At 42.8% G+C, this 17,892-nt stretch overlaps 1 protein-coding gene across 1 annotated transcript in view; it reads right to left on the bottom strand.

Annotated features, from left to right (window-relative positions):
* Positions 1-17,162, bottom strand: part of LOC123746675 (uncharacterized) — a 151,376-nt gene extending 134,214 nt beyond the window's left edge. Inside the window, exons 1-2 of the mRNA XM_069316841.1 lie at positions 17,015-17,162; positions 6,930-7,062 (exon numbers count right to left, since the gene is read on the bottom strand). Of these exons, the coding sequence (XP_069172942.1) occupies positions 6,930-7,062; positions 17,015-17,162 (281 nt within the window). The remainder of the gene's footprint in view (positions 1-6,929; positions 7,063-17,014) is intronic.
* Between the last annotated feature and the right edge of the window lie 730 nt (positions 17,163-17,892).

Genomic DNA, 17,892 nt, shown 5'->3' with positions numbered 1-17,892 from the left:
CTAACAGAAAAGGTGTTGGAACCACAGAATGCCTTACCTCCCTCCTGGATCAAATCAATGACAAACCTGGAATCCTTATTTTTCTAGACCTTGAAAAAGCCTTCGAGTTAGCCAGTGCTCCAGCTACACTGTGCTGCCTTGTGGATATGGAAATCAAAGGACACGCTCTTGCTTTTCCCAAAGGAAGCCTGCTTAACCGAAAAGCTAAAGTCAAATTCCAAGGAAAAACATCGACCTCAAAGAGGCGGGAAAATGGAACTCCGCAGGGAGGAATACTAAGCCCCTTCCTCTTCAACTGTCTCATGGAACAATTCATGAAGCTCAAGCTACCAAAAGCCAAACTTCTTAACTATGCAGACGACTTTGTGGTCATCATCAATGGCAAAGGTGTAAGGAACCATGCACAAAAATGCCTAGATATTATCAGCAAGGAAGCGGAATGCATAGCAGTGAAAATAAACAGCAATAAAACAAAAGCTATGGCCATTAAAATGAGAACTCAAGACATCAGACTTGTCAATACAAGGACAAGAAATTGAGTGGGTTACCTCTTTTCAATACCTAAGAGTCATAATAGACAACCAGTTGAAATTCACTCAAGAAATTGAATATCTTCGGCAACGCTGTAAAGGCAGAAACTCAGCTTTGCGCTCTCTGACCAGTCCTAGAGAGGGTGCATCTCTACCAGTACTCAAAATGTACTACGTTCAAGCAGTTAGGTCACTCATCGACTATGCTGCCCCTGCTCTTACATCCCTCAGTGATAACCAATGGGAGAAACTGGAAGTGTCTCAAAATGATGCTCTGAGAACAATGCTGGGAGCACTTATATGGACGCGTAGAGAGAACCTTAGAATGGAAACCAATTTACCAGCATTAGAAAACAGGATGAAACAAAGGATAGCCACCATAAAAGGAAAACTGACTGGAACAACCGCCAGACTGTCAATCAAAGACAGCATACAGAGATTCTTTCAGAATTACCTACAGTATAGAACAAGCTCATGGATGGATAATGTGGTCAAAGTTTTAGAGAAAATGGACCTGAAATGTACCATTAAAAACAAAGGGGAAGATAGATCATATCAACACTTTCGGAAGCCTCCTCCATGGGAAGAACCGAATCTAAAGATAATCATTGAAAGATTACCAGTTAAAAAATCAGCATGTGACCCGCAGAGGCTCAAGGAAGTAATAGAACAACAAATGGAAACTATCTCTAGACCCACAACGACTCACATCTTCACAGACGGGGTGTTGTAATCCACAAGTTAGGAGGGATTATTAGCTAGAGGATCATTACTACAACACTTAACGAATGATGATTGGAAGTACATGTTAAGTAGACAGACTATGGATCACATATCTACGAAAGGTCAATGGATTAAGACCACAGCTGCTTAGCCAAATTAATAATTCCTGGAAAGAGGACTCAGGCTTCTAGGAACAAGGTTACCGCTCTAGGGATAAGGTTAATCGGATTATACCTTCCTTGAGAGGCGGGGTGAAATGGTTGAGGTAGATGGCTGACTGGAGGAGTCTTGTCGTGGTAGTGGAACTGGCAAGTCCTCCGAGGTCTCCGGTTGTGGCAGCAGCGAAGTGTAGCAGACAGCTATGCGAGAGCCTGATGTGATCTTAGTGACGAAATTAAGTCGGCAGTATGTGAGTATTGAATGAAAGACTAACCGGGTGTGGAGCGTTGTAGTAATCATTCCGTATTAGGGACTTAGGCGGAAGTTACGAGTGTGGGTGGTGATCGCGGAGGTCAAGTGGTCTATGGGTATTGGAAGTGTATTGACCTAATAGAGTATGTTATTATGTTATTATTTGTCAGAGTCTATTCTTTGTAATTAAATGACAAAACCCGACGGCCTTTAAATACCTTCCATATGTTCACTCATTGTGTTCCAGTACAAACCTAGTGGTACGCCTCAAGGGTCTGGTGTGTGTAGGAGTACACGGTGGTAGTAACGGTTGCTGAGGCAAGGTGTTGTGTGTTGTGTAATCGCTGTGTTCGGAATGAACCGGGGTTCAGCGTCACGACAGGATCAGTTGATCAGGAAAAAGGTTCTGCTGGGGCAGCAGTTTACACTACCAACCATGAAGCTTACTGGAGCATGAATAGTGGGTTCTCAACATTGCAAACAGAATTATATGCCCTGAAGGAGGCAATAAACTATACAATTGAAAATAATTAACATGATGTCATCTTTCATACAGACTCTAAATCTTCACTCCAGGCATTGTTATCCAGTCATCACAGAGATAATATACAACTCCTCACAGAAATTCAACATATAGGAAAAGATGCTCATAATCGAGGGCTGTCAATCACACTAAATTGGATACCAAGTCACATTGGCACAGATGGTAATGAAAAGGCAGACTCACTAGCAAAAACTGCCACTGCTCTACCTGTTGTACAGGTTCAAATACCTCCAAGTTTCTCAAACATAGAGGAGCAAATCAAGAAGAAAATATTCTCAACTATCAAAAGTCGCCACAGAGCCAAAGTAGCGGAAGGAAGATCCACTGCGATATCCCGTAGGGAATCAATCTCTGCTCTCAGAGCTCCAACTAGGTTCATCAGTTCCTTCACCACACCTTCCATTATTGCGATGATAATGTTACTACCTGAACATTGATAACATAACTGAAATGATAATATAACTGAATAGAATATCGTAATATATGATAATATAACTGAAAAAACCTTTAGGATTTGCCTTTGCTTGACCTGCTATACGAACTTCATAGTTTCTTTTTGCTCTTCTTATCTCTTTTTTAACATTTCTAACCAGTTGTGCGAATTCCTGTTCTAAACTGACTTCCCCATTCTTAATCATTTTGTACCTAGTTCTCTTTTTACCTATAAAGTTTTTCAGATCCTTTGTTATCCATTTCGGGTCATTTGTATTTGATCTATTCAATTTGTAAGGTATACCACTTTCTTGTGTTATGCTTAGAATATTTGTAAATAAGTTACATTTTGAATCCAAATCGAAATCCTCCATTACATCACACTTTGCTGGGTTCACGTCTTGCTCCAAGACCAGCCCACCCCCTATGCCCAACACTTTCCAATCAATTTAAGAACATAGGATGGAAAGGCTGGAAAGATATTGCAAATCAAATGCAGTATCTTTCATAGACAACTGGGAACACTTCTATGGAAGAAATGAAATGTATGCTCGCGATGGGGTGCATCTATCGAGGGCTTGGGTTGTTGTTGTTGAGAATTCGTTGAAACCAGTGGTTAAAGACATTTGTTTGGGTTTAAACTGTTAGTAGATAGTGGTATGGGAATTGATTTGGAGGAAGGAGGTAATAAAAGTATGTGTTTGTGGGAGAAAAGAATTGGCAAAATGATCAGGGAAAGAGAAGGGCCTCAAAATAACAATTCACTTAGGGTATATTACACTAACACAAGAAGTCTAAGAAATAAAATAAACGATTTAAATGTTCTTGTCAGAACAAAAAAATAATATTATTGCACTTACCGAAACGTGGATGAATGGAGAAAATAGAGAACTATTAGCTGAATATCAAATAAATGGATTTAAACTATTTCACACAGATAGATATATTAGACGAGGAGGTGGAGTAGCCATATATGTTAGGGACAATTTGAAATGTAGCCCCAAAGAGGGAATCAAAACTGAGCCACACACAGAAACTATTTGGATAGAATTAAACAAAAAAAACTAATAATATTATAATAGGAGTTATATATAGGCCACCAAATTTAGACTGAATGGAAGCAAAGCATCTATGGGATGAAATATCTAGAGCATCTAGATCTAACAGTATTTATGTCATGGGTGACTTTAATTTTAGTGGAATAAACTGGTTGAACAAAACAGGGAATAATGAAGCAGAAGATTTTCTAGAATTAATTGATGACTGCTTTCTTACGCAACATATTAAGGAACCAACGATGGTAAATAATATTTTAGATTTACTGTTAACTAACAGGAAAACACAAATTAAGGACATCGAAATAGGGAGTGAGCTAGGGAACAGTGATCATAAAGAAATCAGATTTAGCATCGAATGGAATAGATCTGTAGCAGAAAATTCTGTTACAGTGCCTGATTTTCGAAAAGCTGATTTCAATAGCCTAAGAAATTTTTTGGGTCAAATAGATTGGAATGTCTTGGGGATGGGGTGTGGGCTAGACGTGAACGCAGCGACAGGTGACGAAAAAGGAGATTTCGATGTGGATTCAATATATAATCTATTTAAAAATATTCTAAGCAAAGCCCAGGAACGTAGTATACAATATAAATTGAATATATCTAGTACTAATGATTCAAAGTGGATAACAAAGGATCTGAAGAACCTTATAGGTAAAAAGAGAGCGTGGTACAAAAAGATTAAGAATGGGGAATTTAGTTTAGAACAGGATTTCGAACAACTGGTTAGAAATGTTAAACAAGACATAAGGAAAGCAAAAAGAAATTACGAAGTTTGCATAGCAGGGCAAGCGAAGACAAATCCTAAAGGGTTTTTTCAGTTATATCGAACCAAGACTAGGGAAAGGATAGGTCCATTAAAAACTGAGACAGGTCAAATAACAGATAATAACGAGGAGATGAGTAGTATTTTATGAGATGAGCAAATATTTTAAATCTGTATTTACTAAAGAGGAACTTAACAATATGCCTTCAACCGAACAAATATATGTGGGTGGGGACGAGGACAGGTTAACTAGTTTAGCAGTTACCAGCGAGGATGTAATTAAACAAATAGTAAAACTAAAACCAAACAAATCCCCAGGGCCGGATGAAGTGTTTGCCAGGGTGCTTAAAGAATGCAAAGAGGAGCTTTCCGAGCCACTGTCTACCATATTTAATAAATCAATAGAGTCAGGCAGAGTGCCAGAGTCATGGAAGGTAGCTAATGTGGTACTAATTTTTAAGAAAGGAGATAGATCACTTGCGTCAAACTATCGGCCAATTAGCCTAACGTCTTTTGTTGGAAAGTTACTTGAATCGATAATTGCAAATACAATTCGTCTTCATCTTGAAAAGCATAAATTAATAAATGAGTCGCAACATGGTTTTACAAATGGCCGTTCATGTTTAACAAATTTGCTATCTTTATATTCCAGGATAGTTGAGGCAGTTGAGAGTGGTAAGAATTGTGATGTTGTTTATCTTGACTTTAGCAAAGCTTTTGATACAGTGTAACATGAAAGACTGATTAAAAAAATTGAGGCTCATGGTATTGGGGGTGCTATATTAAGTTGAATTAGGGCATGGCTATTCCAAAGGAAACAGAGAGTTAATATAAATGGGGTTAAGTCAGAGTGGGAAAATGTTGTTAGTGGAGTGCCTCGAGGCTCTATCCTGGGACCTCTGTTGTTTATAATATATTAAAATGATTTAGATTCAGGTTTGAGTAGCAACATCTGCAGATTTCCAGATGTTGCTACTCGTTGTTGCAGATGTCTAAAATATTATTTCCCCGCGTTGGTTCCTTAATGTGTTGCGTAAGAAAGCAATCGTCAATTAATTCTAGAAAATCTTCTGCTTCATTATTTCCTGTTTTGTTCAACCAGTTTAATCCACTAAAATTAAAGTCACCCATGACATAAATACTGTTTGATCTAGATGCTCTAGATATTTCATCCCATAGATGCTTTTCTTCCATTTTGTCTAAATTTGGTGGCCTATATATAACTCCTATTATAATGTTGTTTGCTTTTTCGTTTAATTCTATCCAAATAGTTTCTGTATGTGGCTCAGTTTTGATTCCCTCTTTGAGACTACATTTCAAATTGTCCCTAACATATATGGCTACTCCCCCTCCTCGTCTAATATTTCTATCTGTGTGAAATAGTTTAAATCCATTTATTTGATATTCAGCTAATAGCTCTCTATTTTCTACATTCATCCACGTTTCGGTAAGTGCAATAATATCTATTTTTTCTGTGCAGACAAGAACATTTAAATAGTTTATTTTTTTTCTTAGATTTCTATTGTTAGTGTAATATACCCTAAGTGAATTGTTATTTTGAGGCTCTTCTCTTTTCCTGATCATTTTGCCAATTCTTTTCTCCCACAAACACATACTTTTATTACTTCCTTCCTCCAAATCAATTCCCATATCACTATCTACTAACAGTTTAAACTCAAACAAACGCCTCTAACCACTGGTTCCAACGAGTTCGCAACAGCAACAACCCCAGCCCTCGATAGATGCACCCCATCGCGAGCATACATTTTATTTCTTCCATAGAAGTGTTCCCAGTTGTCTATGAAAGATATTGCATTTGATTTGTAATATCTTTCCAGCTGGCAATTGACACCAATTCAATTCCTCGACATCCATTCATTTCCCACTCCGTTTCTTGGAAGAATGCCACATATGATCGGGATTCCTCCCCTGCTCCTAACTATCTCTATGGCTGTTTTATACCTCTGAAACAGTTCCTCACTCCTAACTCGACCACCATCATTTCCTCCCACGCTAATGGAAATAACGGGATTGTTCCCATTTCCAGCTATAATATCATTCATGTTGTTTATAATATCACCAATACCAGCTCCGGGATAGCAAACCCTTAACCTGTTCCCCCTATCTCTAGCACAAAACGTTCTATCCAAATACGTTATCTGGGAATCTCCCACAACTAAAGTTCGCTTTGGTACTTCCTTTACTCTCTAAGAGGCCTGCACTTCATTGCTTTCCATTTCGCGTGATCCGCAGTCTCACCACAGCACTCGTTCTCCAATACGGCAAATGAATTAGAAGTTCTTAGGGCGTCTGTAGGCGGCTTTATCAAAGTCTTCTTAAGGCCTTTGTCCTTTACAACTATCCAAGACGAGGTCTTTTTACTACTGGTCTCCTCCTTCGTATCTTCTCGATTATGGACTTATGTTCTTTTGTGTGTGTGTGTGTGAGGAAAAACAAGAACAACGTACCTAAATATGAGACAGTAGTTATCAGAGGCATATTTTCGGAGCTGAGGGATGGTGAGAGGTTTCCAGGCAGAGGAGAGAGTCTCAGTGGGGCGGTAGAAGCCTCTCTCAGGGTTAAACACCAACTTGTTGCTCCCTGAGAACACACAAACATTGTACACAATTAATGCACTCCTTTAAAACTATTTAACATAATATACAAGCAATTAGAAATATAATTTGATACAGATTAAAACATTTTACAGTATAAGTTTTGATTAATAGAGTTCTTTCACACCATGAAACTCTCCTCCTTCAGTTACCTCTAACGTGAATATCACCCAGACAAGAGTTCCCGGGGCGCACGCACGCGAGCACGCACGCTCACCTGATCCCCAACTTGACTACCAGGACGACAACTACTGTTACTACCAGGACGACAACTACTGTTACTACCAGGACGCCAACTACTGTTACTACCAGGACCCCAACTACTGTTACTACCAGGACGACAACTACTGTTACTACCAGGACCCCAACTACTGTTACTACCAGGACGACAACTACTGTTACTACCAGGACCCCAACTACTGTTACTACCAGGACGACAACTACTGTTACTACCAGGACCCCAACTACTGTTACTACCAGGACGACAACTGCTGTTACTACCAGGACCCCAACTACTGTTACTACCAGGACGACAACTACTGTTACTACCAGGACCCCAACTACTGTTACTACCAGGACGACAACTACTGTTACTACCAGGACCCCAACTACTGTTACTACCAGGACCCCAACTACTGTTACTACCAGGACGCCAACTACTGTTACTACCAGGACGCCAACTACTGTTACTACCAGGACGCCAACTACTGTTACTACCAGGACGCCAACTACTGTTACTACCAGGATGACAACTACTGTTACTACCAGGAAAACGGAAACAAGCAACACTTAGTGGGCCAGCCAGAGGCTTAGGGCCCGCGCAGGAATATCCCTGCCAACAAAAACGAAGAAAAATAAAATGGATTGAAAGAATTGTTATGTTTACGTGTTGATGTGTTGATTTGTGTTGCCGTGTTGGTATGTGTGGACTTGTTGATATGTGGACGTGTTGATGTGTGAGGACGTGTTGATGTGTGTGGACTTGTTGATATGTGGACGTGTTGATGTGTGTGGACTTGTTGATATGTGGACGTGTTGATGTGTGTGGACTTGTTCATATGTGGACGTGTTGATGTGTGTGGACGTGTTGATGTGTGTTGCCGTGTTAATGTGTGTGGACTTGTTGATGTGTGTGGACTTGTAGATGTGTGGACGTGTTTATTTTTTATTCCTTTGCAGGGATATTCCTGCGCGGGCCCTAAGCCTCTGGCTGGCCCACTAACTGTTGCTTGTTTCTGTTTTACTTGTAGGCGGAGTATGAGTATTTATGACTCGTATGGTCACTTCTGTAAGATTTTGTCCCATGTGTTTAACAACTTCTGCTCTGTTGAATCTAAGTTGAAATCTTAATGGGTTTGCAACTCTGCACTGTGTTAGATAATGTTCCAGTGGTCTGTCGGGCATTTCTCCACTGTGCTGACATTTCCTCTCATCTTCTGGAACCTATAAGCATATTTCCCATGCGCATGGGTATCCTAGCTTGATGCGATGTAAGTGTACTTCTATTGTTCTACTGCTCCCTTTCAACAACATAAGTGGTTCGCAGTCGGTTGAATTCTTGTACCAACACGCAGATCCTAATGTTGCAACTGCTGTTTTGTGGTCACTGTACATCTTTTGCATCGCTCTGTTTCTAATTACTTTCTTAATCTGTGATAGACTCTGTGGTATGTAGTAGTAGTAGTAGGCATCCATTGTCTCAGGAGTGTTGCGCTCTGGTTGTTGGTCTGGAGTGGCCTCCCCAGGGCGCAAAGCCAGGGTAGGTTAATATGGAGGAGAAGGTGTTACCCAAGTAGCAGGTTCCGCCTCTCCACGGCGTCTCCAATGGAAAGGCAAACGCCGATACGATTGGTTCCAACACCGTCGCAGGAACTGTGAGTTCTGGGGATGACCTCGAAGGTGGTGAAAGAATGTGCTGGGACTCCAAACCCGGAGACCGCCGTGGTCGGGGCCGGAGAAGAACCACCCCAGCAAGGGCAAGAACGACCCCAGCCTCCTGAAGCAGAGCCTGAGGGTCGCACGAGCCCCGGGAGGTGGACGTCCCGGTCCCGCACCTACGGGTTCCTGACAGAGATCATCACAGCCCTCTTTCACCCGAGGCCGGCTTCCTTCACGACCAAGTAGAAGGAAGAATGATAATTATTAATTATTTATATTATTATTATAATAATAATTGTTGCATTTAATAAATATCACTCTTCTGTTGGGTCATGAAGGAAACCGGCCTCGGGTGAAAGAGGGCTGTGATGATCTCTGTCAGGAACCCGTAGGTGCGGGTGTTATGGACCCGAGCCCAGCGTCGTAGCACGGAGCAGTGACGTCCACGCCATCTGTGAGTCAGCTCCCGAAACCCCCTCCAAATGGACGACGCCATCTAGTGAGGACGAGATATACCGGCCACAGGGGCTGGTTTCCCGTCTTATCCAGCTCGTAACATAGCCGCTGCTGACCTCTGGTGAGGTGACGCTTAGACAGCAACGCCATCTATGAAATGGATAGGTGGGCGTTTGTGTCTAAGCCTATAAGTGAAGTGCCCTAGAGAGTACCCAGTACTAATGACGTGTCTGATTACAGAGTTGACCTGGGACTGCTGAATCGGATGGTGGGGCAGTCTACCCAAGGCAGCCATAGTATCTCCACGTATTTGCTGCAGAAGCTGTGAGTCACCCCCCAGATGAACACTGTTGTGTTAGCCAGCCTGTGAGGTGGCAGAACCAGGAATTATCGTACCCAGGGCTGACTGGTGGAGAAGACTAGCCACTGGGGTGTTAAGAGAGGAGAATGATCAGCGGAATCACACGAGGCTCCTGTCTAGGGCTCGCAACCCTAGTATCGGTCGTGGAGTGGCCTACGCAGCAGAGCTGATTGGAACCTGCCAGCTACAGGCTGGATGTGTGGTTGAAGGCCTCCACGACGGTGCACCCAGTGGGACTGTGATTTGGCTGGCCTGTGGCCAGGGTAGACTCGCCTAGGGAATCAAAGGATTCATCGTGAGGTCACAAGAAGAGAACCAGGGCTACTCGTCTTGAGCACCGTGAAACGTCCTGCGTCTTCGGAGGAAGACAAGTGATTGTACATAAGTGTAGTCATAGTAACCGCGTGTGACTGTTTATATATATATTTATGGTGGTGGTGTGAATATATATTTAAATAGAGTGCAATTGTATCCCTTCCCCTTTAATTTATTTGCGTTGCGGAACACAGCCCTTGAAAGCCACTACTAACTTGGGGCCGGATACCCAAACTCTAATAACATCAGAGAAGAACCCCAGTTGCGACCCAATAGGGCCGTAACAGCGGGACCGGGACGTCCACTTCCTGGGGCTCGTGCAGCCCCCAGGCTCTGCTTCAGGAGGCTGGGGTCGTTCTTGCCCTGTTGATTTGGTATGTAAATGTCTACATTTCTTCTCTTAGTTGCAAGTTTTGCAGCTTCGTCTGCAATGTGACGTGTTGATGTGTGGACGCGTTGATGTGTACTCACCTATTTGTGCTTGCGGTGGTTGAGCTTTGGCTCTTTGAGCTTTGGCGCCTCTCAACCGTCAAACAACAGGTGTACAGATTCTTAAGCCTACTGGGCTCTGTCATATCTACATTTAAAACTGCGTATGGAGTTAACCTCCACCACATCACTGCCTAATGCATTCCACCTGTTAACTACTCTGACACTGAAAAAGTTATTTCTAACATCCATGTGGCTCATTTGAGTACTCAGTTTCCACCTGTGACCCCTTGTTCGCGTACCCTCAGTGTTGAATAGTTTATCCTTGCCAGCCGTCAATTCCCCTGAGGCTTTTGTAGGTAGTGATCATGTCTCCCCTTACTCTTCTGTCTTCCAGTGTCGTAAGGTACATATCCCACAGCCTTTCCTCGTAACTCATGCCTCTTAGTTCTGGGACTAGTTTAGTTTTTTTTTCTACCACAGACGTGGCCACGCATTTACAATGCTAACCAGCATATATACATTTTCTTCTGTCCTCCATAGACAGGGTTAGAGATGCGTTAAACATATAGTTCAAGGGTTTATTGAACACTCAACCACTGAAGGTGATTCGGTGCTTTTAACATGCTAAGCTAACCTACATACGTAAATACATAGATACACAGATTTATGTATGCCTTACATAAAGTGTTCGATGTGTGTTTTACACAGTGTCATTAATGTACATTTACAAAGGTGAAATGTAATTCTGATCAGCTTCCATGTATACTTTGTACCCATACATATACATACACACACACATATACATACATATATACACACACATGCATTCACATACATTTGTCTGGTGAGATAGGGTGATAAAGAAACTAGTGTGCAATTAAGCACTTAATCACTGAAGGTGATTAAGGTGCTTTTACAAGCTCAGGTTATATAGTTACATCATATACATACATTGTATAATTAATCTATTACATGGTCAATCTTGGATACAAGTCCAATATATCATCAAGTGTTCCAGTATTCATATAGTAATTACAGAGTTCAGCATACCTTAGCCCAGGAAGGCGAAAGTCAGTCAGTATGGGACATTCTACAATATAATGTTCAAGAGAGTGCATGTTTTCTCTTTCACAAAGTTGACACATTGTGTACTCGACATTTGGGTTTTTAGAAAGCTGCCAGATACGTCTATATCCCAGGCGTATTCTGGCCACTATAACATCACATTGCCGGGTTCTTGTTCTATTAGTCCCATATGTAAATGTCTCCTCACGATATTTATCATAATATTTAATGCTACAACTTTCAGGTCTTTGTGAATTTATTAGGTCGGTGAGATCTTCATTAGATGTTTGTTTAAGTATTCTGTTTGTCACTTCTAATGAAATACCCATATAAATTTCTACCACTGGTTTTCTACAGGCTGTCTTTGCAAGCATATTAACAGTGTCATGCCTTGAGATGCCAACATGTGATGGTATCCATAGGAATTTAATTTCAAATCTGTTTTCTTTGGCAGCTAAAACATTCATTCGAATATCACTGACTATTTTCTGGGTGTCACTACGATGTGCGTTCAATGCCAGGAGTGCACTCTGCGAGTCACAGTATATAAGTCCACTGCCTTTGTCTTTTAAAAATTCAGTGGCAAAGTATATGCCTGCAAGTTCGGTTTGAGTTGTACTTGCCCAGTCATTGACGCGCTTCATTGCTGTATGTACGAGAGAAAATTGTTCAAATATATTACATGCACATCCTGTACATCGTCCACCTTCTTCTACAGAGCCGTCGGTATTGCACTGATACACATCGTTACCCATACTCTGAGTACTTTCAGTGATGCCTTTCAGTGTTAACTGTTTTAATAATGTAGAGTGCACACTATGTTTCTTGGGCGCATTTACAAAATCAATCCTGAAGGCTGTTCTGATGTTAGCCAGCCTCACATATGCCGCAGGCGTAATTCTTTTTATTTGGGCGTCAGGAGGCAGGTTTGGTGTGATATCAACTCCTATATCTTTCTCTCTGTCCGTTTCATGAAGTACTTCATCTCCTATTCTGTATCCTGTGTCTGGCCTCCTGTTTCCACCGCCAAGTTTCATTACTTTGCATTTACTCGGGTTGAACTTTAAGCAGCCATTTGTTGGACCATTCATTCAGTTTGTCTAGTTTATCTTGTAGCCTCCTACTACCATCCTCTATTTCAATCCTCCTCATAATTTTTGCATCGTCAGCAAACATTGAGAGGAACGAGTCTATACCCTCTGGGAGATCATTTACATGTATCAGAAACAGTATAGGGCCAAGGACTGACCACTACGGGACTCCACTTGTTATGTCTCGCCAATCTGAGAACTCACCCCTCACAGTGACTCTTTGTATTCTGTTGCTTAGCTACTCCCTTATCCAATGGAGTACCTTCCTTTTCACTCCAGCCTGCATCTCCAGCTTTTTCACTAGCCTCTTGTGTGGTACTGTGTCAGCCTCTTGTCTGAAACTGTTGTGTGTGTGTGGACGTGTTGATGTGTGTGGACGTGTTGATGTGTGTGGACGTGTTGATGTGTGTGGACGTGTTGATGTGTGGAGACGTGTTGATGTGTGTGGACGTGTTGATGTGTTTACTAGTTGTGTTTTTTTTTTTACGGGGGTTGAGCTTTGCTCTTTCGGCCCGCCTCTCGACTGTCAATCAACTGTTTACTAACTACTATTTTTTTTTTCTACACCACACACACACACCCCAGGAAGCAGCCCGTGACAGCTGACTAACTCCCAGGTACCTATTTACTGCTAGGTAACAGGGGCACTTAGGGTGAAAGAAACTTTGCCCATTTGTTTCTGCCTCGTGCGGGAATCGAACCCGCGCCACAGAATTACGAGTCCTGCGCGCTATCCACCAGGCTACGAGGCCCCTAGTCCCTGTGTGTGGACGTGTTGATGTACAGACGTGTTGATGTGTGTGGACGTGTTGATGTGTGTGGACGTGTTGATGTGTGTGGACGTGTTGATGTGTGAGGACGTGTTGATGTGTGTGGACGTGTTCATGTGTGTGGACGTGTTCATGTGTGTGGACGTGTTGATGTGTGTGGACGTGTTCATGTGTGTAGACGTGTTGATGTGTGTGGACGTGTTGATGTGTGTGGACGTGTTGATGTGTGTGGACGTGTTGATGTACAGACGTGTTGATGGGTGTGGACGTGATGATATAGGGACGTGTTGATGTGGGGACGTGTTGATGTGTGTGGACGTGTTGATGTGTGTGGACGTGTTCATGTGTGTGGACGTGTTGATGTGTGTGGACGTGATGATATAGGGACGTGTTGATGTGGGGACGTGTTGGTGTGTTGATATGTGTGGACGTGGTGATGTGTAGACGTGTTATTGAGTTTAAAAGTGTGAAGGAGGTGTTTGTGAACTTAAGTGTGGAAATATATCTTAAATGGAATATCTTCTGAAAATTATATTCATTTCAAATATGGCTTCCAAGAGTTGACTGGGAGGGGCTTGTGTTAGTCGGGAGAGGGGCTAGAGTTGGTCGGGAAAGGGGCAGGAGTTGGTCGGGGGAGGGTCTAAATTTGGTCGGGGATGGGGGTTACTGTTGGTCGGGGGAGGGGCTAGAGATGGACGGGAGAAGGGCAAGTATTGGACAGGGGAGGGGCTAGAGTTGGTCAGGGGAGGGGCTAGAGTTGGTCGGGGGAGGGGCTAGATTTGGTCTGGGGATTAGTTACTGTTGGTCGGGGGATTAGTTACTGTTGGTCGGGGAGGGACTAGAGTTGGTCGGGAAAAGGCTAGATTTGGTCGGGGGAGGGGCTAGTGTAGGTTGGGGGGGCTAGTGTTGGTCGGGGGAGGGGGTAGTGTTGGTCGGGGGAGGGGTCTAGTGTTGGTCGGGGCAGGGGCTAGAGTTGGTCGGGGGAGGGGCTAGAGTTGGTCGGGGGAGTGGCTAGTGTTGGTCATGGGAGGGGGTAGTGTTGGTCGGGGGAGGGGCTAGTGTTGATCTGGGGTGGGGTTTGTGTTAGTCGGAGAAGGGGCAGGTTTTCGTTGGGGGAAGGGGCAAGTGTTTGTCGGGGGATGTGCACGTGTTGGTCTGGTGACGGGAAAGTGTTGGTCGGGGGAGGGACAAATATTGGTTGGGGAAGGGGCTAGTGTTAGTCTGGGGAGGTGCTGGTGTTGGTCGGGGGGATGGGCAAGTGTTGGACTGGGGATGAGCATGTGTTAATCGGGGTAGGAGTTAGTGTTAGTCGGTGGAGGGGCAAGTGTTGGTCGGTGGAGGGGCAAGTATTGGTCGGTGGAGGGGCAAGTGTTGGTCGGTGGAGGGGCAAGTGTTGGTCGGTGGAGGGGCAAGTGTAGGTCGGTGGAGGGGCAAGTGTTGGTCGGTGGAGGGGCAAGTGTTGGTCGGTGGAGGGGCAAGTGTTGGTCGGTGGAGGGGCAAGTGTTGGTCGGTGGAGGGGCAAGTGTTGGTCGGTGGAGGGGCAAGTGTTGGTTGGTGGAGGGGCAAGTGTTGGTCGGTGGAGGGGTAAGTGTTGGTCGGTGGAGGGGCAAGTGTTGGTCGGTGGAGGGGCAAGTGTTGGTCGGTGGAGGGGCAAGTGTTGGTTGGTGGAGGGGCAAGTGTTGGTCGGTGGAGGGGCAAGTGTTGGTCGGTAGAGGGGCAAGTGTTGGTCGGTGGAGGGGCAAGTGTTGGTTGGTGGAGGGGCAAGTGTTGGTTGGTGGAGGGGCAAGTGTTGGTCGGTGGAGGGGCAAGTGTTGGTTGGTGGAGGGGCAAGTGTTGGTTGGTGGAGGGGCAAGTGTTGATCGGTGGAGGGGCAAGTGTTGGTTGGTGGAGGGGCAAGTGTTGGTTGGTGGAGGGGCAAGTGTTGGTCGGTGGAGGGGCAAGTGTTGGTTGGTGGAGGGGCAAGTGTTGGTCGGTGGAGGGGCAAGTGTTGGTCGGTGGAGGGGCAAGTGTTGGTTGGTGGAGGGGCAAGTGTTGGTCGGTGGAGGGGCAAGTGTTGGTCGAGGGTGTTGGAAATTTCCAACATCCAAATGCTAACCCCTAGTGCAATATTATAAATTTATTGCACCCAGGAATATAATTTACAATACAACTAACCAAGAGTGTAGCAATATTAACTTTATTATATTGAGGAGTAGTAATGCCAGCTTTCTCCTAGAATTCATGCCTAAGATTGCATCTGTTAACCAGCCCGGAGAATAAACTCCACATATTTACCAATCGAATTTAATCCAGCCTAAACTTGTACAATTTATTAAAGAATATAAATCATGAATAGATTTATTTCTAGTAGCACATTATATAGCTGATTACTGGAAATAGTTTTATACAGCTGTGATCAGCTGACTGGTAAACAAAACGATGAACTGAATTTCCACTACGAATATATCTCGTCTATCTAACGTCATTTAGGTTAAATGATTTGCACAGTGAGAAAGAATCTGCTGTTATATAGAGCACGTTATTATGACGTAAATTATCGTCAGCAATGTTTCCATCCATTCGAAACGTTGAATAAAATATTGCGAATTAATACCAAAGTTTCCAACATTCGGCGTTAGGTGGCCCGCGCGACACTTGTGAGTAGCAGACTTGGGAGAGACAGCCGCCATTACAGTTGGTCTTCTGAAGCTGATCTTTATCATCGATCAAATGGAGGAGCATCCATTCAATAACGAGCTTCAGATCGATTCGACAGCTCCCATATGTTAGAGACACCATGTCCGGCAAGGCAGAGTACCACTGATTTGCTAATTTGGCCATTTTTATAATCATGTTGTTGTCTTGCCATTATGCAGTTTAACAACCCCATAACTCCCGTGAGTGGTATTCTTATTCCCTATTCACTTAGATTTCATGAGTAAATATATAGATGTATTTCTTTACGTGGAAATTACAAGTGATTCATAGTTCAGCATGAAGCTACTGCAAGGGAGACGTAATTCAGCCGGTAGAGTCACGTGTCGCCAGAGATTCCCAATTCGGAAAGGATTAGACTGGTTATAAGGGCTGCTTGGCGCAATCTTCGTTCCACATTGGCAGCTAAGCCTTTAATCGTTTTCCATTCAAGATTGCATCTGTTAACCAGCCCGGAGAATAAACTCCACATATTTACCAATCGAATTTAATCCAGCCTAAACTTGTACAATTTATTAAAGAATATAAATCATGAATAGATTTATTTCTAGTAGCACATTATATAGCTGATTACTGGAAATAGTTTTATACAGCTGTGATCAGCTGACTGGTAAACAAAACGATGAACTGAATTTCCACTACGAATATATCTCGTCTATCTAACGTCATTTAGGTTAAATGATTTGCACAGTGAGAAAGAATCTGCTGTTATATAGAGCACGTTATTATGACGTAAATTATCGTCAGCAATGTTTCCATCCATTCGAAACGTTGAATAAAATATTGCGAATTAATACCAAAGTTTCCAACATTCGGCGTTAGGTGGCCCGCGCGACACTTGTGAGTAGCAGACTTGGGAGAGACAGCCGCCATTACAGTTGGTCTTCTGAAGCTGATCTTTATCATCGATCAAATGGAGGAGCATCCATTCAATAACGAGCTTCAGATCGATTCGACAGCTCTCATATGTTAGAGACACCATGTCCGGCAAGGCAGAGTACCACTGATTTGCTAATTTGGCCATTTTTATAATCATGTTGTTGTCTTGCCATTATGCAGTTTAACAACCCCATAACTCCCGTGAGTGGTATTCTTATTCCCTATTCACTTAGATTTCATGAGTAAATATATAGATGTATTTCTTTACGTGGAAATTACAAGTGATTCATAGTTCAGCATGAAGCTACTGCAAGGGAGACGTAATTCAGCCGGTAGAGTCACGTGTCGCCAGAGATTCCCAATTCGGAAAGGATTAGACTGGTTATAAGGGCTGCTTGGCGCAATCTTCGTTCCACATTGGCAGCTAAGCCTTTAATCGTTTCCATTCAGCAGTTAGTTTATTTATCTGTGCATTAATTAATTATGATGATAAATTAATATTTTTCTCTACTATATGTAGACTAATATTATATAATTTACCCTCCAAAAGATGCGTAAGGGATTTTCTCTATTTAAATTGAAGTTTTACAGTCCACTTATCGTAATTAATTTCTTTGAATTAATTATCAAGTTTATTATTTGAGATCCATAGATCACAGTACCAACCTTCTTCATGTTCCTAATAAATTTCTGAATAATATTACATGTTAGAGTGAATTTCCCCACATCTTTTATGGTCGACTTCGAACTGGATTGATCAACATTTTAATATAAATTACTGATTTATATAATCAGTATAATTCAACTAACAAATTACTAACACTGATAATATTATACTCTTAATTAAGAATTATTGTTTGGAGCTAGGCTATACA

Source organism: Procambarus clarkii, chromosome 85, assembly GCF_040958095.1.
Source record: "Procambarus clarkii isolate CNS0578487 chromosome 85, FALCON_Pclarkii_2.0, whole genome shotgun sequence".
NCBI classification, from domain to species: Eukaryota; Metazoa; Arthropoda; class Malacostraca; order Decapoda; family Cambaridae; genus Procambarus; species Procambarus clarkii.
This window is presented reverse-complemented; position numbering and strand designations above follow the sequence as displayed.